General features: G+C 37.6%; 1 protein-coding gene across 1 annotated transcript in view; it reads right to left on the reverse strand.

Annotated features, from left to right (window-relative positions):
• The window catches only part of LOC136876379 (ATP-binding cassette sub-family F member 2), a 237125-nt gene that overhangs the window by 51191 nt on the left and 161680 nt on the right, over positions 1–24254 (reverse strand). Inside the window, exons 9-10 of the mRNA XM_067150277.2 lie at positions 5052–5231; positions 4821–4961 (exon numbers count right to left, since the gene is read on the reverse strand). Of these exons, the coding sequence (XP_067006378.1) occupies positions 4821–4961; positions 5052–5231 (321 nt within the window). The remainder of the gene's footprint in view (positions 1–4820; positions 4962–5051; positions 5232–24254) is intronic.

The following is a 24254-nucleotide window of genomic DNA, read 5'->3' on the forward strand; positions in this document are numbered from 1 at the left end:
GGAATACCATAGATGAAACTTCCTAACTCGTTAATAGCAATAAGACAACATTATGAAGACAGTAAGCTCATATCTGCAGTCAATAATCTGCTGTTTCAGCTTAACAAGTATTAAATAACATGTGAAATTCTCTTTGAAAATGCCATCATTATTCTTTACTATAGGTTATTTGGAATTATTTTTGATAATCGTACTCTATTATTAACCTGTAAGTTAACTAACCAAATACCATGAACTCGTATTATAAGTCAACCTATATTACACGTCGCTATTAGCGTCAAATATAACCTTGATCATAACTGCGTTACATAAATTAACATCAATTAGCCTTACGTAACATTCTTTCCTCATACGTCGTCATATTTGTCATAATGCCTCAACTAGTATATCAACGAATGTATATTATTCATAACATTCGTATTTCTCGCCTCATATTTCTATCGTATCTAACTTTGCCGCAAATGTAAACATCATTTGATCTATTCAAAGTAACGCTCAATTCATAAAATTCCATAATCACAATAAAATTAATGTTTTATGGATCAACAACTACCATTCCTTTCAACATGCACTTCTTTTGTTAAAGTACTAATATATTAAGCCTATATTTACTTACATTTGGCAATAAGTTGACGTTTTATACGATCTCGATAACGTACAATTCAATATGCTTCAATTTCACATTTCAAATATATCAGATCACATTATGCATGGCATAATTCTTTGAAAGTAAGCTGAAAACTTCTAGCAAAGCACTTCATTGGCGAGTATTACCTTCCCTACACATGGGCGTATTTGTATGTTTTCGAAGACTACCTAAATCCATCATTTAAACGTCACTACAAGTACACTCGTGCTGAAACTACACATTGAAATCACCTCTTGAAGATATTTCAACCTATCTCTTATAATAACACCATCAACAACTTGCTACTAAATAAAATAGATATAATTAATTTTGAATAAACTTCGTGAAACTTAACTTATTCTGCCTGTGTTTCTGGACTGGGACGGTTGTCCTCTCATTCTTCTACGAGACAATCATCTCCGGATTACAGCTGTGCCATGTCCGAGTTGAGGTCTCAAGTTTTGGGTTCTTAGAAGGAGCCAGTTGGGTTACCGCCAGACGTCAACCCCATCTCCAGTCTAGCAAACCATTACGACGTCCTCGTAAACATGTATTAAGAAACATATTTAAAATCATCCTTAATTTCATAATCTTGCTATTTACAAAGCTTTCTTGAATTATGCCTATGCTGATCAAAGTAGATTATGTCGTCGCAAAGTTCAATACTTTTGTTTGAATTGGTATAAAAAGTATCTTAAATATCGTCTTGTTTTATGATTAAATACTTTAAGTTAGCACTTTTCAAAGTCTTCTCTACAAAATCTTTGACAATCTTTACTTCAATCCCGATCTGCGCTCAGCTATTCTTTTTATCCCCTTTTGGATATTCCGTTTAGGATTTTTTTTACGTATACGAGAAATATAGCGTTATGACTTTATATTCCAACTTGTTTTCTCGATAATTTAGGAAATCTCCCTTTTAAATAAGCTATTTCTCTTGCGTATGAATCCTTTTGTAAATCTTTGTCTCGTAACTCAGTGCAATGTTCGATTGTTCCTACTGTTGGTTTAACAATTTAAAATTAGTGCAATTATCTAAATCACGGCCACTTGGATTCCGTTGGTCTGTACCTTCTTACTTCATATTTACGGTCTCTTTGATTCCATATGTCTGTATGTTCTACTTCACAGTTTCTGCCACTTGCTTTATGAACTTTATCGTTATTCACGGCAAAATAACGATTTTAACATTTCGTTTCGAAATAATCAGGGCAATGAAATGGTACAATATATATATATATATATATACAAAATTTTAAAAAAAGCAGAAATGAAAATCAACGTCCTGCAGGCAATTCATATACTAATGTTGGCTTGGCATCTGCTCTCGCCAGTCACAACTCATAACCGTATCTGGAAGTGCGGCTACAATGAAAGTGTCTAATATATTGACAACATCGTTGATGAAGGTTCTGATGATTAGGAAAACCTGGATGTGAAGGACTTGGAATTTGATACTTAAGTGTCAGCAGTGAACTCCTCACATGTTCTGCTCTCAATGTAGAGGAGTTGTGCAGAAATATTGAACCATCAACTGATGAATGTGCGCTGTGGGGCAGCAAGTGAAGACGAGGTCGAACGAATGCAAAACTTTTCAAAAGCTCTGAGTATATTTGAAACACTTTGATCCTACATTTACGTTCATGATATAGACAGCAGCGAGCAGCAAACTAATTTGTATATTGAAAATGCATTGTTCTGTGAAACATAATCAAGCAAAAAAAGGAGATACTGTCTACAAAGGACTTTTTCAAAATGTTAGAAGGAAATACCATAATGATGATGATGATAATAATAATAATAATAATAATAATAATAATAATAATAATAATAATAATAATAATGAATGTTATCGCTTTTACTTCCCACTAACTACTTTTGACCAGGCGATTTGGCTGTGCAGTTAGGGGCGTGCAGCTGTGAGCTTGCATTCAAGAGATAGTGGGATCCAACCCCACTGTCGGCAGCCCTGACGGTGGTTTTCCGTACTTTCCCCCATTTTCACACCAGGCAAACGCTGGAGCGGTACGTTAATTAAGGCCACAGCCGCTTCTTTCCCACTTCTACCCTTTTCCTAACCCGTCATTGACATAAGACCTATCTGTGCAGGTGCAACATTAAGCAAATTCTTTAAAAAAATAAACTACTTTTGATAGTTTTCGGAGACAGACGCTCAGGCGCCAGAATTCCTTTATTTGCCAGTAAATCTACCAACACGAAGCTGACGTTCTGAGTACCATACACCAGAAGGCCAACGCCTCAACCATCTGAGCCACTCAACGTGGCATACCATAATGATTTTGTGCAAGAAGTATGAAGGTACGTTTTATCATTACATTATTCATCATTATGTGTTTTAAGTGCATTCATAACTATATGCACTTTATTTTTAAGTATTATGTTTGCAACAGCTTTATAATGGGTGTTTCCCACAAACTTCGTTTCCCCTGCATCTATTGAGTTTCTTTTGCGATTCTGCCGAAAACAATGAATCGAGATTCTAAAGATTTTCAAATTGAGACTTGCCTTCTGGTATTTTCATTTGAACCCAAGAATCCAGCTGGGTGAACAGTGTGCTAATTGAGGACTGTGTGAAGTGTGTTTGACATCATCACCTGGGAACTTCATTCCAGGAAAGCATTTCTGTGCTGGGTAGTTATTGCAGGCAACTGTTGATTCCATAAAGGAAACAAGGAAAGGAAAACTGAGCCCGACTCAATTCCAAGAGGGCTGACGACCATGCTACAGCCGTTGGATGTTTAGGTGAACGGGCCTTTCGAAGCTGCATTTTAACACAAAGTAGATGGAGTCTGCTGGTGGTTACATGTAACAAGCTTTAACAGCCTCATTTCAAATAATCCCTTGTTGACTATATATCAAATAGAGACTATTTAAGATAAACTTAAATATCATAAACAAGGGGTCCGCCTATTCAATACAATTTGTAATTTATTATATTAGTACATGTTTCGTCCCGTAAGAGACATCATCAGCTATAATAAATTAATATTAATATATCAGAATACCAAACAGACATCTTTAAAATTGGCAAGACACATTAAAAAACCTTGATGTATGGTACGACATTTAAAATACAATCTTAGCAAATTTTGTTAAAAATAAGTCATTATAAGTGATCTCGCACTGACACAATCAGATGAGTGAAACGCCCCAAAGTGAAATTTCCATGCAACTGGATATAGACTAAAAGCGCTCACATCTCCAATGACTTGCTGAGGAAAAGTTTCAAGGAGTGTGGAATGTCGAATTTTATGGATGGTAGCGAGGACGACTACGTATGAGAAGATGATAGTGATGAAAGTTCCAATGGCGGTAGCTTGAACTGTGACCAATTTGTACATGGAATTCATTTTTTATTTCTACACTAGGTGGTGGTCTTATTGCTTGCAAAGTGTTTGTAATGACCAATTTTGTGAAACATTTGTCGAAATTTAATAAAACTGGTATGTACACATGTGATACTTTCTCTCCTAATTTTGTCATTAGAAATTTACAGTACAGGTCTAATTTTGTGGTGGGCAGTATTCAGAATTATATGGTACAAAACAGATTAAACTTCAAAAGGCCTGCATGCCAAGGAATGGTCCGCAGCAGTCACCTAAAATGATCATTTTCCTTTCATAGAATTATGCAGAAACAGATGCGAATCAGATAACAAGGATTGGCAAATACTAGAGATTGCTGCAATATGCACACTTAGGTATTGCAGGAAATGACAGAGCAAAAAAAGAAAGCGAGCAGACATCTTCCATAACCTGTTGGTACGTTACAAGAATGAACTCCTGGTCAATAGTATTAGGCTATGCTGTGTGATGAAAAGTGGATCCTCAACTTCTGGAAGTAGTTCTCTAACTTGGTACCATTATTCATTATTCTTGTGATGGTGTCATCCCCATTAAGGGGTAAAACACCAAGATTACTAATCCCCTTTATTAAACAAAAGGGAACTGAAATGAGTTCCAACCTCTCCAAAAATGACCACCATGCTTAAGTCTTAATAAATACATATGGCTGATAGAGAAAAAGAGTTGACCACCCTGCCAGGAACAGCCTAGCATCAGTAAACGATAACAATGCCAGATTCAGCTTATCCACACATGTCAAGCTGTGAAACTTGCAGAGGTACAGATTATTTTGCTGTCGATTCAGAGATAGCAAAGAATGTACGTACCTCACCACAAAGCAGTTTCAGCAGTGTACTCTTCCCAGCTCCATTAGGGCCAACAAGAGCCAATCTTGTATCCAGATCAATACCAAACTCTAAATTTTTGTAAATCCAGGGAGTGGTCTCTGTATAGCGGAATGAGACGTTCTGCAAATAAAAAACATACACTACTATTAACTCCACAACTTTTCAAATAACCATGAAACAGTGAAGAGTATTATCTCATTTTTAACATACCTGAACCATGATGACAGGGGGTGGGATACTGCCACAGGAGGGGAAGTAAAAGTGGACTGTCTTGTCATTGATAACCTTCTCGGTAAGCCCTTGGGCAACCATCTTGGCTAAAGTCTTTTCTTTGCTCTGCGCCTGACGAGCAAGCTTGGCAGATCCGTGCCCGAACCGAGCAATATAGTTCTGAAAGAGACCACAGTATTTTGGTTTCAAGTTTCTTCTTAGGGTCAGGAAAGAAATGTTAGTTCATAGAGAAAAATCTCTGAATCAGTATTTACAATTACCAACCACATAAATTCAGATAACCTGTTATAAAAATCTTCCTGTATAAAAATCACAATATGGACACAAAAACATTTAACCACCAACTTTTAACACACACTTTCCTACAACAAAGCCATTCACCAACATTACAGTACATATTACAATTACATTAACTTCCCTACTACAGCATATTTTGGGATTCAAACCATAACCCATACCCCTACAATGACTAGTACAGCTGTCATCAGCAACTCTCAAGCAATAATGAGTACAAAGATCATAGCATCCACAAGTCAAAAATGCTTTCTATTTTGATTGTGACATTCAAGGTTAATGATATGATCGCCAGTAGTGTCTTGACAGACCATATCCAAAGGCCGTTTTCCATGCATTAATTGCTTCTAAATTAGAGCATAAGATCATCTTCATGGAAAGAATGCTAATAAGAGAGAAATGTAAACACTGCAGAAGAGGAAAGAAATATTTTGACAGTTGTACCCAGGAATATCTGACAAAATGCAATTATCATGCTAAGAGGAAAGAGATAGTGTCTCCAGATTTGGAAACAAATCCTCCACATCCTAGATTTTATTCTGTGAAGATGGGCTACACAATCAAATCTAATAACACAAACAAGACAAAGTAGGAAGCTCAATTCCAACTCGAAAAGTTGTTGGTTATTTGTAAAATGCTTTTCCGACTATTTCAAGCATTTATAACCTAAACTGTACAGAAATAATCACACTGCCAGGTACTTTTGCAAATAAAAGAATGAAAGGACAATCCTCAACATAATGGGAGGAATACACTGTGTTTATCTTGTATGTTCAGCACCTGACCCAAACAAAAACTCAAGACTGGTAAACATTTGTATTGAGATTAAGAAAGACAGTCCTTGATACGACATCTTGGGATGTACAAAATTTCCTGGTACCAGTACTTAACCGTACACTGCAATCATGCTAGTTCACTGAGACCAACGACAAGGAGTATGAAAGGTGTAGTTACCTAAATGGATCAGTGGTAAGAGTGCTGGCTCCCGATCAGGCGATCAGATTTTTGAAGGGTGGAAGGAAGTCCACTCGGAGCTCCACGCTGTACGATGTTGGCATGTAAAAGATCTCTGACGACAAGGGGAATTTACCCAAATTTTAAAAAACTGAAACCCAGTCGCAGATAGTCCCCAACAGAGATGCACTTTAGCGTATCAACAAAAATGCACACAAAATGCTGTCAGTTGGTACAGTTATATATTCACATCTATTTACAAATTAACACACATAACCTTAATCACAGTATCATAAACAAAACACTTCGCTCCAAGAACATCAACAAAGCCGCCATTTCAGACAACTGCCAATCATTTCAACATGGAGCTGCTACCACTGCATGTCAACACGAGTTCACAAGTATATTCTTGCTACATCATAACTCTACTCAACAATAACTCGTTAACCTCAAGACCATCTCCTTATATACATGTCTGGCCAGGCTTCTAGAAAGCTACATTACAAAAAAATACCTTCTTGAAAATTCTAGAGTGCCTAATACATAGATTATAATGTATATAATATTCTGCCATCATCTAGTGCCTTTCTGGAAGTTAAAGTGTGTTTCAAAATACTGAAGTGGATAACAAATTATATATACAGGTTAGAATAAATTATATAATATTAATTTACAAGTGTTTACATTAACAGAACTAATATAAATATTCATGTACAGCACATGTTTCATGACATAACCACACACACAGTACGATCAGACAACAGATTATGTAAACAATAATAATACTAAATGGATGTACATCACAAGTAATAATAATAATAATAATAATAATAATAATAATAATAATAATAATAATAATAATAATAATAATTCGAGCTCGATACTTGTGTGTTATTTACCCATGGGTGAGAGAATATTGTTTTCAAGTTATATCTGTTTATCACACTTGCATCACTTATGCCATCAGGTAGAGTAAAATGGAACATTGAAAATGGCATGCAGCCAGCCTACGATACCTGTCAATTAGTAACCGTTTTATAGTAAGCAGAAATATTTTAGCTATGGATCATCGTATTGCAGAGACCCGTCGAACTGGTACTGCCAGCAAATCTCATCAATATTATGATGCCAATTTTAAGTTAATGGTTATTGATGATGATGCTTGTTGTTTAAAGGGGCCTAACATCTACGTCATCGGCCTCTAATGATACGCAATCAGACGAAATGTAATGACAATTTATGAAGGCCATCCGGAAAGTGGTACCCATTTGCACAACAAAGACACAGGAGTAAATATTAACAAATATACACATTTTTATCAGAAAGAACATACTCTACACTACTTCTCCACATAATATCCAAGCAAATTTAGGCATTTGTCATAACGTGGGACGAGTTTTTGTAATCCAGCGTCATAGTCCTCCGCCGCCAGCGTATTGAGATATGTAGTCACGGCTCGTTTAACTTCTTCACTGCTGTCAAATCTTTTTCCCACCAGAAAGTCTTTAAACTTCGTAAAGAGATGAAAATTCGAAGGGGCCAAGTCCAGGCTATACGGGGAATGGTCGAAGGTTTCCCACTTGAATTGCTGCAAAAGCTGTTGTGTTATCGCAGTTGCATGAGGCCTGGCATTGACATGAAGGAGAATAACGCCCGTAGACAATAGACCTCGCCGTAGATTTTGTATTGCCCGCCGTAATTTCTTTAATGTTTCACAATACGCATTAGCATTAATTGTCTCTCCACGGGCCATAAAATCAATGAGTAGTACACCTCAGCGATCCCAGAAAACGGTTGCCATGAGTTTCCTGGTGGACATAACTGTCTTGAATTGTTTTGGTTTGGTTGGTGAATGAGCACGATGTCACTCCATTGACTGTTGTTTACTCTCAGATGATGCATAACAAACCCATGTTTCGTCCTCAGTAATGATGTGAGCCAGGAAAGAGTCTCCTTCATCGGAACAACGTCCCAGAAACGTCAGTGCTGCAGCCATACGCTTGGTATTGTGCTCCTCTGTAAGCATGCGAGGGACCCACCTTGCACAAATTTTTTAATAATGCAGATGGTCTTTGACAATTTCATGAACAATTGTTCGAGACATATTAGGAAAATGTTCACAGAGTTCATCAATTGTGACGCGCCGATCGTTCCCCACGCATTCGTCTACTGCGCTCAGCAGTTGGTCTGTAATGACAGATGGTCTCCCCGAATGCTCCTCGTCGTGTGTATTCCCCTCCCCAGGTTGAAGTTGAAGCGCCGAACAGACGACTCGTTCATCACAATGTATCCATACACCTCCGTTAATTGGCGATGAATATCACAAGGCTGAACGTTTCGAGGATTAAGAAATTTAATCACGGCCCTCACTTCACAACTGGCGGGGTTCTCAATTTGTTTAAACATTTTAAACAATCACAGACACAACACAGGCAATGCTAGCATCACACAACCTCACACAGAGCAGGCAGACAAACCGCTGACGTGGTCTGACTTTTCCCAGCGGCTACCCGAATCGTCGGCGCTTCATGTGGCACTAACATGTACTACTTTCTGGATGGCCCTTGTAAAAGTCCAAAATCATCCACTGACCAGAATTCAAAACGTGATGACAAAGAATAAATGGACGGATATGAATTTAAAACAATCAGTGGATCCAACCCGCAATGCTCCACATTCCCAGTAACTAGAGATAAACAATAGTATTACTGACCAAGGGACTGCTGCACAAACCTGAATCGATGATGCTTGTAGTCTGAAGGGGTCCAAATTCCAGGTCATCGGGCCCTCATAATGGTACTTATTGCTAAGAATTTTTTTTTTCTAGTTGCTTTACGTTGCACCGACACAGATAGGTCTTATGGCAACGATGGGACAGGGAAGGGCTAGGAGTGGGAAGGAAGCGGCCGTGGCCTTAATTAAGGTACAGCTCCAGCATTTGCCTGGTGTGAAAATGGGAAACCATGGAAAACCATTTTCAGGGCTGCCGACAGTTGGGTTTGAACCCACTATCTCCCGAATACTGGATACTGGCCGCACTTAAGCGACTGCAACTATCGAGCTCGGTTTGCTAAGAAAATAGAACCATGGTATTTATCATGTTGCGGTACTAAGCAAAAGTAGCGTAGACTTGCGGTATTCCACACATTATGGTATTACAGGCAATGTAATACACACATTTAACACAGACCTATTGTGTTTCTCACATTGGGGCGCCATTTACAGGCAACGCAAAACTATGGTGTTTCTCATATAGATGTACTAATCACAGGGACTCATACTATCCCGTGGTATTCCTCACATAGTGGGTACGAATCATAGGCAAGGCAGACCCATGGTGTCGCTCATATAGGGGTACAAATCACAGGTACTGTAAAACCCACTCTGATTCACACACTGTCGCTACTAATCACAAACCTGTTGAGTATCTAACATGGTGGTAGTACTATGCGCGAGTAAAAGTGACCCATGGTGTTCCCTGCGTGGTGGTACTAATTACAAGTTGTCCCATATTTCTAATTCGATCATCCCTTGGTCGCCCCCTTACAACAGGCAGGGTACACATGGGCGTATTCTTTGCCTGCGTCCACCCACAGGGGGATGAGTGTTTGGTCCGAGAGAGCTATTTTGTTCCGCTCAAGTCCGCCGGCAAGCCGGTTAGGACCCCCTTATCTGCCACCTGGTATGCGCCACATGGGAGTATCACCTCTCCCCCAGCTACGCCAACATAGTAGGTTCGTGGAAGTTGATGGTTATTAAACACGCAGAAATGAAGAATAACTGTGCAGCTGCAAGAAAACACTGCACAACTAAAGCCAATGTTCGGCGTTAGTGCGAAGTCAAAGATAGCTTAAAAAATGTGTACTATACAAAAAAATGCATTTCACCAGCCACTGAAGCTGGCTGAAGTCGGCAAGTGAGATGTGAGTCAAGCAGCCGCCTCTTGTAGAGGCACGTGGAACAGGTATAGCTGGCAAATTTTCAACGGGTTCTGTTTGATATTATGATGCCCATTTGAAATTAATGGTTACTGAACACACGCAAATAAGGAATAACTGTGGAGCTGTAAGAAAATACGGCATAACTGAAGATAATAATTCGGGGTTGGCGTGAAGAACATAATCTAAAAATGAGTACTGTACAAAAAAGACATTCAGCGGCCCACAACAAGGACGCTATAAAGAAGTCAAACATGAAATTATGGGGTATGTGCACGAAAAACGCAAGCTTGGAATTGCCATAACACAACATGCGATACAAATGCGAATAGGAATTCCCTGAACTTTTACAGGCAGCATCAGATATCTCTAATGAAAATGATTAAGGAAGTAGGTAGGATTTACATGCTATTTGTGAGCGTTTGTGATAAAGAAAGACGCAAGAAGATTGTTAAAATTTATTATTGAAAAATAACATTCGATTTTCACTGAAGACACATAAGTAGAACGCCACTCAAGACTGCTAGAGAAGAAGACTAATCTAACAGGAAGAAAACTAAAGGCATAAATAAAATAATAATTGTCTACGAGTTATCGCAAGACACCGGCATTGAAGGATATATTCAGCTCCGCAAAATTAAAACTATTCTGGCGGACTGGAAGATTTCCGTATCACTATGTCACAACATCCTAGCAAGACGACGTGTTAGACGATAGAGTTGATTTTAAGAGGCTACATAGTAATAACAACAGTAGCACAAGACAGAGAAAACGTTATATCGTAGTCAGATTGATATATTCATAGACACACTGAAAGATTCTAAAGCATTATAAAAGATCGTTTTAAAGAAGCGGTACTCGTAAATTAACAATAGATTATAGCAGGCTGTGTCCGTAAGATGACTAACCTAACCATGCTCACGTATTATTCTGTTCTAACTGCGCAAGAGGCCGAAGACATCATGTGCTAAAGAAGTGGAGGCAGAGCTATCCAGGTTATGGCGACACGAGATGACAAATCCATCCCATGACGACCGGCAACGACCCGAGACTGTCCCAGATGTTCCCGAAAGGATGAGAGGAATGCCGTGAACTAAGCCCCCTAACTACCAGGACATGCGACGACAACGAAGGAGCCGGAGGAAAGATAAGTCATTATAGTAAATTATATTTGTTTTCTTTTGGAAAGTGCTATTCTATATTCTTATTTTCATTTATTGAACGAAAGATGAACAAAGTTATATCTTCAATATTTCCAAAGGAGTGATGTTACATGATAAGACAACTCCCGTAAATACGTTAAAGGTTATTAGGTAATCATCTAACATGAATGTCAAATCCATTAATGTAGGAAGTGGTTAACCAGTGATAATTTAATATTCCGTTCGCAATGCTGTCGATATTGAGTAAGAGGAGGTTAAGATAGTTTCAATGTGAATACAATACGACATTGTGATAAACACCAGGCTTGTGTTAGAACATGTGACGTGAAGTTAAGATGAAGTGAGATCGTATATAGGATTTGATAATTTGCTAGTAAGATATGGTGATATTTTATGGAATTTTAGAAAGATTGAGAACATAATAATAAAATGGATGGTAAATATTGACAGTATAGTATACGTCAAGTTGAAATTAACTGATATGTTTATTGTAATGTTAAGTGTAATATGAGATGAGTAACGTGAAGTGAATGACTTATATGCAAATAATGGTAAGAGGTTATGATGAATAATGTTGGTGATGATTATTGTTTCGTCGTAAATGAAGTTATGGATTATTTTAGCGACGATATTATTTCAATTTACATCTTTTGAGATGGAGGATGGTTATAATTTGTTCTCAACTGCCCGTTAATCCTTGGATAAGCCATACTTAGCACTAATTACGATCTAAATAATGGTCTTATGTTGACACCTACCTAGCTGGTCATCAAATAATTCCTGATAAGAGGAGTAGCACAGAATTAGCCTACATTTATATGATTCTTCTAACCACAAGTATTCTCACTCAGATCAGGAAAGCTAGGAAGCTTATTTCACTGCATTAATCGATATCACTGGTAACTTTTTGTCATAACTGAAGGCTATTAGTAATTGATAAGAGTCTTCTTACAATCTAGATCACCTGATATTCAGCATAACCTAGTTGAATGATTGTCAAATATGGATGATAGCACAGTAACATAACATATATAATCACTATATAAGCACTTAAATTAATTTTTAAGATTAGTAGTTGCCTCAAGTGAACAATTTGAGTAAATATTCATCATGATATTTCGATCATGTTATTGTTAAGGGAATAATGACTTAATGAATTATCTCTCTCCATACGAAACGTGATACCAAGAGTTTTGAAATGATGGAAAAGTCTGATACATGTGAACCATGTTAAATATTTAAATTATTTATTATAATTAAGAAAATATTTCCTCACAACAAAAGTTATTGTCAATAATTGAGTACAAACAATTACAGTCAAGTGAATCTATCACAACGTGATGTGATTAGTGAATGTTTGAACGAAAGCAAGTAAGATTTTCAGGAAGAATTTCATGCAATGCTTGATATGAGATGAAAGATGTGATTTTAATTTTTTTATTTTCAACTCATTTAGCTCAGAGAATCTGTGTCAGACACATTTTATAGCTCCTAATCAATATTGTAAATACTGTAACCATATTTATTTTTCTTTTATTCAGTTGGATGCCTCTGATTTTAAGACATTTTTAAGATTATCTGATGAGACATACTGTAGAGTCAATTGCCAACTGCCTATTATTTATCTTTTCAACGAATAATTCGTAATATACAAAGCATTTTTCTCAGATTCTACTTTATTTTCAAATAAATAGCATCTTGTAAAACTTAATTATTCTTTTAATGACTTCTTAGAATAAACATTTAGTTGTAAGTGATGATTATGTATCATTGTGAGTTGTGCAGAAACTAACCGGATTACGTGTAGGAGACGTCCTCTACGTAGGTTAGGCTTATCTGTTAGTATAGCCCGGTGATCCATTCTCAATGCGGAACCCACAGCCCATAAATCTCATGTACTGAGAAATTGATATCATATTCGAGCTAGCCTGGATCTCATGCGATTCGACTTGGACGCAGGAACGGCGCAATACCAGAAGTTTTTTTTAACTCGCCCACGAAAGTGTTAGTTGTCCGAAACCTTGGAGAACTTCCGGGACGATTTTGCTGATTTGGACGATAGCAGCTCTTTCCTCATTTTCTTCGTACGGAAGAAGAATTGACACTTAATGTAATGAAACACTAATTTTCCCCACAAGGTCATATCTGTGATCACTGTTGCATCCAAAGTCTGTGGGCCAGATAACTAGAGTCTATGCTGTCCCAACATGCAAAAAATATATCACCGCATAAATTTTGTTCTCATCACAATTTTTCTGAGACGACCTCTTCTACTTGCAATAGCAACCTGAACACACACGGTGAAGGATTTCTTCATGCCATAATCTTTAATGAGGGTAAATGTTGCCAATTGAAGCTCAGGCAGCTGTTCACTACGAAGAGTGCGAGTACAATCTACAATCAACGTATTTGTCACTTTTTCTTACTATGTAGCCTGCCACGTGAAACACTAAATTCTGTTTTGTGAAGTTTCCCTTGTAAGGAAGAGGTATTTAATTTTCCCAGTCCGTGAGTACTATTTTTTCTTTAATTCTGACCTCTGCTGAATCTTTCATTTCTTTAATCTTACATTCACTTTCTTTAGCCATTGCACAGATATGACTAACAAATGAAGTGAGGGGGGAATCCTATCTCTGACTCGCAATTTGCGGTCGAATTTAAGGGAGTTTGGTAGGTATATACACAGAACGCAGCATGTGTAAATCTAAAAAATACACAGTCACAACTAAGGGAATGCAAAATACCAAAATGGTGCTCCCAAGGATCTTTATTAAATTTTGCCGTCAGGACATAATTAAATCCTCTGCTCCATAAGTAGTCCGCCATTTCGAGAGTACTTTTCAAGGTTACTCTTAATGATTCCAAAGTTTCTGAAGATGCAAATGTGTTTTCCTGAGACATGATGTTTTCTAAAAATTCAAGCAATATTTCGTGTGACGGAGAACCTTTAGAAAGCCCTTTTACGGGCAATGTGGAGTTAAGGGCATCTGCAAAATTATTGATTTCTCGTGTGAAAATTTCTGTCTGCTTACCATCACTGAATTCATTAGGCTTGATTTCTCTAAACAGCTTAATTGCGTCAGCTTCACTATTACTGAATAACCGAAAAGCTAACCTGGCATTCATCCATTCATCCTCTGAAATGAGGTTGGGTCTATGTGAGAGGATGTTATCTTACGACAACCTTGAAGACCGGTGAACTCAGGAGAAGTGTCAATTTGATATAATTGTCTATAAAAGGGGTAATTCACCTCTTTGCCTATATACAGCAAAAGAATGTTATCATGAAAATAATTACGTATGCACTTCAAAATATTCAGGGAACCATAAAATGCCCACACTCGCCTTTGATGATCTGCCGGGTTTTCAATGGAGCTTTTTATTTTATCATTCTTCCCTGAAATTCCCAAATTCATCCACGCCCTTTTATTACACTGACTTCCATCACACGTAAAACCAATTACTTTCACCCCAGCTTGGTCCAATTGAATTATGACCTGAATTATTATTCTCCCGGAGTTGCATTCTTGCTAGCATACACTGCTACAGGCTGGATCCAGCTGTGCAACAAAGAAATTAACATAAATACAAGCGTGTGATTGGCAAGGATGTTCTTTGTTGTCATAGGGAGTTTCATCTCCTACATCAACAAACCCGTCAATTGTCAGTGTAGTTGTATTAAATATAACGTCTCTCAATTTCACTTCATTAAAAATCACTATTCCTAGTCACTTGTTTTAGTCTTGCTCATTTAATTAAAAATCTTTAATTGCATTCACGGCATTTCCATTAATATCATATATATTTGAACCCTTTACATAGTCGTCTCAAATGAGCTTTGGTAGGCAGAGGAAGTAACTCATGCTTCAAACAATGTCTGTAACCCTTAGGGGATTTGATTTTCAAAAGCAAACTATCTAATATAAATGAATTACAATAGCGCATGTCTTTCGGGCTGGTGGTACATTTTTTGAGCATTGTGTCCACGATTATTTTTTGTTTCTTGCTAAGGAACTTAAAGACTGTCTTCAGCTTCACTCGACACATTGACTTCATTTGCAATCTGCTTTATTGTAGCTCTTCATGTAACTAATTTCTTTTTGGTTCTAATTAAATTTCTACCAAGGTTTATAACTTGTCTCCTCAAACTTAGAATAGTTCTAGAAACATTACTATCAGCAACTTTACACGGCAAACCGAGAACAGGTTCTTTTAATTTTACATTATTGTCACTATTCAGTACTTTAGATGTCAAGGGAAAATTTAGTTCATTACATTGTAAGCTACTACTGTTAATATTATCATTGCCAATATGCTCTTTGAGTAACTCCTGTTTTAATGGGGGGTTTTGAATTTTCAGGGACTTGCTTAAATAGGACGGTAAGTTAGGAAAAATGTGAGGGATAGCTCGTGGCTTTAACCCATTCCAGTCTGGGCCTTAATATCCCTAACAAACGTTCTGGACTGGGCACTTTTAAGGATTTTTAAAACATATATCTGTACCTATAGGAGATATTTGCACGATTCTCTTTTCTTTGTGCTTGTTTGAGCATCTAGTTTTGAAAAATGCTGTTTGTACCATGTCAACTATCACCTGAGATTTTAAAATTGTTTATATATTATACCATGTTTTGCGAATGGAAAAAAAGTCTGATGGATAATTAAGCAAGTACAGTTTTCTGAAATACTGCTATATTTACCTTATTTTGATAAAATAAAATGTGCATTGCAATTATAAAACAACAATAATGAGTATGACATAAAAAATAACGTTTCAATAATAATAGTAATAATTACAATAGTGAAAATGGGAGCTCTTATGAAATTTTATTTTAATTGATAAAATTTTTCAAAAGTTACTCAAATGTAAAATTGTTCCATTTACCACAAAAGACTTCTAGCAAGACAAAATACAGTCTTCTACACATAATTTGCCTTTGTGTGGTAAATTTCAAAACAATCTGGCATGCAAAGTGTTACATCACACAGTAGGCAATAATACATTGTCTCCTTCCTGGCCCATTTACCTTCTTGCTTCTGTCCCCACACACTTTGCAGCTTCTGCATAGTCAGGCCTTGTCAGTTAGTGGGATTTTTCTCCTAAAATGCCTTCCGGTGAGTCAGTCTATTGTTGTTCCAACGTCCATGGCAACAAATTATTCCTCTGCTACCAAAGGCAGTGTCTCGCCAACGACACAGATGAATTTCTCAAGGGAAGTGTATGGTCGGTTTCTTCCAATTTTCTTGAATAGTACTTAGCTATTCACTACGCCTCGAATGAAGAGATGAAAAAAACAGCTTCTTCCACAACTTCATCGCTTTCCTCTTGAATGTATAGTAGGCTACAAGCTGGTCATTATGGTCCACTCCAGGTTTATTTGCGTTATAGTCCAATATAGCACCTGGCTTCACCATAACTTTTGCTTTACAGCCCTTTGCCCTCACTGTCCCTTCGGAAGCTGTACATCCATGTTTTGAAGATAGAACAGTGACATCTCTAGTATCTTTCCATCTGCAGACCATCATGTTGGATCTACGACGGAAAGTCAACTCTCCCCTCTTCAGTTTAGCAGCAGCTAAACCTTTAGGCATCTCTTTTCTGTTGAGCATTACAGTCCCTATACCTAAGGTATCTCGATCCCATAAATATTGCACAACAGTTTGACCAGTGTACAATCTGTCCATATACACACTATGGCCTTTGCGAAAATAATCGGACAACAGCCTTTCGAACAGAGAAACAATCGAATAGTCATTTCCATAACCAGAGTACACTTCAATATTTAAAGCATAACCTGAATTAGATTCACACACAAGAAACAACTTTATTCCATACTTCTCTGGTTTGTTCTTCATGGACACACAAAAGTGTATTCTACCACGAAAGGCAAGAATTCCCTCATCAACGGTCAGATTTTCGGATGAGACAATTCCACACTAAACTGTTTCACCAGAGAATCGAAATATGGCCTAACTTTGTGGAGAGGATCATAACCTGGTTGATCACGAGGTATGTGTCGTCGTTCAAATGCAACATAGACATAATCAATTTGAATGTCACGTGACAGTAGCAAAGGTTGTCTGCAAAATAGGGGATGTCGACCAATAATCCTTCAGATTACTTTTAACAACTAAGCACATATGCAGGATTATGGCAAAAAGTTTGTACAGTTCAGATAATGTGACTGGAACTCATGGCTGCAACATACTATGTTCTTTCAATTTATTTGCCCGTCTGAGTTTGAGATTGTGTTTGTGGCATATCTGTTGGTTTCTTGCTTTATATTCTTGATCATATCCTTAGCAAAATTATACTGGAAGCAGTCGTATTCACTGGAAAAATTATCCAGTTCAACAGCAACTCTTGGAGAATATCTGTATAAATCTTGTTTCTTCTTATTGGTAAGTCAACTCGTACATCATCCCATCCCAAATCAGCGTCTGTCATTGGTGCTTTACGATACTTTCTTTTCTTAGACTGTTCTGGTTCTGGAGGTATTTCACAGGCAGGTGCATTTTCTGAAGCACAAAAAGGAGTTATAATAGTGCAGGTTGTCACATTTCATAAGATAAACAAAATGTATGACAAAAATATTGCTGTCACTTGACATATTTAGGTTATGCTTACCTGCACCACTAGCACTGCTTTCATTCACAGCGTTGAATTCAAAGTCACCTCTGACATTGTAATCCCTCATATCTAGAAAAAAAAAAAGAAAAAAAAAAAGAAAAAAAAACAGACAAGTTTGCTAATATGTAGACAATCTTACGCATTCACGCAAATATGAAATACACGGGAACATGCAGTACACCGTAAAATGAACTCCGATCATAATGAAATGTAAGAAGTTCTTTCGAATTCATGTTAATAATATGTTAATTTGCACATAATCTTATAATTACCTTCATTATCATCTTCACTCTGAGTATCTTCGCTAACATTACCCTCTGAGCCATTATCGTCACATAAAATATTGAAAATATAACTTTCGTCAAGCACATGTTTGCTGCGAGAAACTATGTCTTAGAGCTCACTGAGTGACAACATCTACTGATGCATGCTGGTCGAAAATATTGTAAATTCTCTGACTTACACAGACATATAATACTGCCATCTGCTTAAATACTCTCGTAACTAATACATGAGGAAACACGATGTAACCACCAGAATGCGTGCATAGCTCGTTCTCGATTTTTAGTGAATTGTCAAACCTTAGTATGGGCTTTAAAAATGCTCGCAGTTAGACCAGAAAGAGTTAAGCTCCACAATATTCTCGAAATTTCAACTTTTACCCCATTAATAATAAACGAGTCTACCGTTATAATAAGATCTTCCGAAAAATACGTTATATCAAATTACAAACCAAGTTGGCAATACAATCCAGAAGGTAAGAGGAAACACAATATGCTATTACAATATAGAGTGAAGTTAAACTAACCTTTCAAAACATTTGTACAACATAATAGTGGCGATTAGGGCTATCTCCTGTGATACACCAACAAAAACTAAATGGAACTTAAAACCAGACAGAAAACAACAGCGCTTACCCTAAGGTAGCCCATTCTGGTAGCGAGGAGATGTTGACGACGTCAAAACTTCGGCAGGCTGAGACCAAGACGGCTCAAAGACTCCAGACCGCCCATGAAATGCTGCCTAGCCCCTTTTAAAGTGAAATCTGGCCTTGGAGTAGCCAATCAGAACACAGGAGCTTGCCCGGATTGACCAATCACAACTTTTCCTGCAGTTGCGATCTTTACACAACTTTCTCGAACACCTTAATCGCGAACCTCCCATTTTCCGGAATAGTAAGAACACACTTCTAGAATGCATAACTAACAAAGGTCAACACACCCTGTTTCTTAAATTCCGCGTTACAAACTTTCTGGACTGTTCCAGTAAATATAGCACAATAATATAGTAGTTACAAATACAATACGTTACAACAATATTTACACTGTACAGGTTAGGTAGTTACATGGAATACAAATAAAATATTCTAGCACCACACTCCAGATCATAAAGAAGATATTACTAAAACACAAGATTTACAAATAAAATCTTCTACAAACACTTTCCTCTTCCAAGAGATTCTACACCTGTGTCAACTTCCACATACATTTCTAACTCTATTTCTTTCCAATCTGCACCTCCTTCTTAGTTTCTTTCTTTCTCTATTATAACAAGGTGGGTCTTAACCATTCCTTACCACCTTTAACGTACAAACCTGTTTTCACATTCCTCAACAATTTCTTTAAACCCATCCCAGAGTCTGTTTACATTCTTATTTACCGTTTTCCACCGATCATAATTACTTTTTAAAAACTGCCTCATGTCTGCTTTATCAGCCAAATGGTACTGCCTAAAGGCCACCACACACAGAAAGCTAGGCCAAGCTAAGCTAAGCTACGTGGTGTTGTGAAAAATATCGCTCCCAATGCATTCAAGTACGATGACACACACAGGTCACTATGCTAAGCTATACAATGCTAAGCTAAGCTAGACAGATCATCAAGCAGGCGATTTTCTTGGCTGTAGCTGGCCTGGAGCATGCGCTTTTCATTTCTGAGCAGATGGTCTGGCGGGCTGTCATGTGTGATTAGTCGTGTCGTGTGAGTATCTTCTGGTAGTACTTCGATATTTTAATACAATGGATAACAGGCCAAAAGAAGGACTAATTGAGGAAGTGAAAAAATATCCCTGCCTTTATGATAAGTCATCAAATTACTACAGACTTGATAAGAAAGGAAAACTGTTGGCTGGAAAAAAGTTCAGTACTTCAAATTGATTGTTAGTAGGCTACCATTTATAAATTATCTATATAATCACAATTTTGACATTTCTAGTTGTTTGAGAATACATTTTTCACATGGCTTTACGCACATTATTTACAATTTAGCAGATACAGCTGGAGCGCTGTTCTGCAACTGTATGCTATATTCTTAAATATATCAACAGTTACTAGGAATGTGAAAGGTAAAATAATAGCATATATTGTTTTAGGTGGAGAACTTAAAAACTTATGAAAAAGGAGGCACTAAAGAGACAAACAGAGAGCAGAAGTGGACAGGAAAGGAAAAATGAAGAGATCCACAAACAAATGGAATTCCTTCTGCCTTATATTTCTATAAGAATATTTTAAAATGTTAAAAATCGATAAAGTTATAAGTGAATTTATAGGTTGAGTATATTATAATTTAAAAAGCAAGTAATTCATTCTAGGTTATAAGACAATAAGAACGTCTGGATTTGTTATGTTTTGCAGCTAAGACAACATTTCACTAATAAAATGAACATGAATAATTGCGTTTGAAGCACAAGGACCAGAACAGTTCAATATGCTCATTTTCCATAAACAAATCTCCATGTGTCATTTCTTAATATACGTTTGGATGTGTATTAATAGCTTAATTTTCTTTACAGCACACATTCAAACAATGACAGGCAGGAAACATATCGATGTCAAGAAATTATTGAAGTAGCCACCCAGATTACGGCGAGTGCGAAATGTGATGACCTACACTCCTTATCACACACATCTGATTCATCATCTGTTCCGTCCGCCCCCACACCTACACAATCTCAGCCAGTCGAACCCCATCGAACAAAAAATTATGCCACCGAGCAGTAGTGCAGAAAGAGTAATTGATTATTTACAACAGCAAGACAATAAAAGTGCTGCCTAGCATAGTTTAGCTTAGCTTTTTATTCGTGTCATAGCAGACCACAGCTTGGCATAGCTTAGCTTACTTTTCTGTGTGTGGTGGCCTTAATAGTCCTACTTTTAAAACCTTCCTTTCTATCACATTTATTTTTTATCTACGACAAAAACAGCTTCGTGATTATTAATACCATCTATTTCTTTGGTTTCTCTATAGAGCTCATCTGGTTTTATCAGCACCATGTCCAAGATATTCTTTCCTCTAGCTGGTTCCGTCACTTTCTGAGTCAGCTGTCCTTCCCATATTAGCTTTTTACCATTTTGTTCATCCTGCTTCCTGTATTTCGCATTAAGATCTCCCGCTACAATCACATTCCTTTCCATGTCGTTTCCCACATCTTATCAAATAATTCTGAATCCGTATCATCACTACTCTTTCCAGGTCTGTACACTCCAAAGACATCAAGTTGTCTTATCTTTAGAAATGAGCCTTAAACCTAGAATTTCATTTTTCTCATCTTTAACTTTTTCGTAGCTTACAAATTCTTCTCTCACCAGAATGAATACTCCCTCTCCCACCATTCCTATGCTATCTCTACGATACACACTCCAGATCCGTGAGAAAATTTCTGCGTCCATTATATCATTTCTCAGCCATGATTCAACTCCTATTACAATATCTGGTAAATATATATCTAATAAGTTACTTAATTCTATTCCTTTCTTTACAATACTTCTACAGTTCAACATTAACATTTTTATGTCATCCCTACTTTACTTCCAGATCTGTGTACCCTCATCACCGCTCCCTAGATAACACAGTTTCCCTGAATGTACCTCCCTATTACCCTTCTAAACAAATTTCCTAACTTATACGTACCACTGCGATTTAAGTGAAGGCCATCTGAGTGCAGATCCCTATCTCCTACCCACCCATTAGGATCTAGAAATTTCACTCCCAGTTTCTCACATACCCACTCCATTGTCACATTTAAATCCCCAATCACCCTCCAGTCAGTATCCTTCCTACACAGTATTCCTCTGATAACAATCTCCGCTTTCTTAAACTTCACCCGTGCTGCATTTACCAGATCCCACGCATCCCCGACTATGTTGGTACTTATATTAGCTTGCCTTACATTGTCAGTACCAACGTGAAACACTACCACCTTCTCCTTCCCTTTTACTTTTCTCAGCATCTGCCTCAACCTAATTCCTGGATAACACTCTACCCTGATTGCCTTTCCTCCACACACTTTCCCCATGTGTTTAACGATGGAATCCCCCAAGACCAGAGCCTCAACCCTACCCACCTCCTTTGATCCCCTCCCTTCCTGGTCAGCCCTATCTTTCCTGATAGCTGCAGAAACTATTTCCTCCTTCCTTTTCTCCCTCCGATGACCCTTCCACCTGTCTTTTCTACTTCTACTCTAGATTTTCCTTTCCTACCTTTTCCCTTCCTCTTAGTTCCACACATTTCAGCAACAGTTCCCTGTTCCTGAACTTCCATCTGTTGCTCTACCTGGAGTGGCTCGTACCGATTTCTCACAGACACCTGTCCTGAGTTCTGATCCTGAATAGTGCCCTTAGCCTGCAATCTCCTTCCCCTTAGAACATTAGACCACCTGTCTTCTACATTTCCCCCCCTTTCCTATCCCCTCCCTCTTGTACACCTACTGTAACCTGTACATTGTTTGAGGGAGTCCTCTTTTCCTTCCTGTCTTCTGTGAGAATCCTATCTCCCTCAAACTCTCCAACTCCTCCCTCTTAACCCTCAATGCCTTGCCACACCCACACCCACAGTTCCTACACTTGCACTCTTCAGCCATTCTTTACGGAAAAAATGAAAAAAGGAAAAATAAAACAACTGAATTTGTACCAAAAAAAATGAACGAAAAGAAATATTGTCTAGGATAGTACTCACAGATCACACGATAGTTACGTATTAATGTACTTCTACACTAAATACTACTTAGCCGTATTCTAGGCAGTGAAGCCTAATTACAACACCAGAATTTTAGTAAGAGAGTTTCTACAGATACCTCCACTATACTACACAAAAATTTTGCAATAATAAAATAAGCACGCCTATTTCTAATAAGATATTACTCATATACTACTGTACAGTACACTACAATAATTTTAAACTACGTTCAGACGTATCCTAATTACAATACCAGTACCGTATTGTAACAGTAAATTTGGTACTTTGGTAGAGATGAGACGCAGGGCGTGTACCAGTCGCTGAAGTGCACACAGAGGGAGAGGGTTTGTTAACAGAAATCTTAAAAACTTGTGTTTCAGAGTTTATTAAAAAATTTAAATTAATATCACCTCTGTACAGCATATACAGTCGAAAACGTTCCTTGACCTATGGCTGGCGATGTCCTTGGATTCCGGCAGCTCCACATTCCATAGCAACGAACCACCATTCGTCCCCCGATGGAAGTTCTAGAAGATCTATTCGGTGCTTTGAAGATCCATGGCGTCGAGGTAGTCCTTGTAAATGGTGAACATAAATGAACATCGTTCAGCTCTGGGGCGAGTTAGTGCAACGGCTGCTTCTGCACAGATGATAGAGTGTTTATAAATGCTTTTGACAAAGTCCAAACACAAAATGTCTCGGTGAAATGTCACTTAACTTTATCACGTGTCAAGTGAAAGAAACATTCACAAAATAAAGTCCACTCGGAACTGATTTAAAGTTACTGAAAGTTTGTTGCACCTATTACAACGTGAAGTAAGTTCATTGAAGCACTGTTCAATTTAAATGAAATAAAGATGTTCCGCTCGTGAATCAAACTCGTTCACGTGTTGAAACCAAAAGACGAAATTAACTGAGTACTGACAGTCCTTGGTTTGACTGTTCATAAACTAAATGTGCGCAGAATTGAAATACACTGTTCATTAGAGTAGAAATGCACTGTTCATTAAAATAGAGATGCGCTGTTCACACCTGCACAGTTCAAAAATGTCGACACAATTTACGGATTGGTAATTTAAATTTGGATTAAATACAGTTTATAACTTAAAGTATCGAGTCCTCGGCAAGGAGCAATCAGTTTTAAGTCCATCAAATTTCAATTTCGAACACTCGAAGATATTTGCGGGTCTTGGACACTCGTATAGAGTAACACTCAATAAATAATGTCCAGACGATACACAATTCACCTC

Source organism: Anabrus simplex, chromosome 6 (assembly GCF_040414725.1).
Source record: "Anabrus simplex isolate iqAnaSimp1 chromosome 6, ASM4041472v1, whole genome shotgun sequence".
In the NCBI taxonomy this organism is placed as follows: domain Eukaryota; kingdom Metazoa; phylum Arthropoda; class Insecta; order Orthoptera; family Tettigoniidae; genus Anabrus; species Anabrus simplex.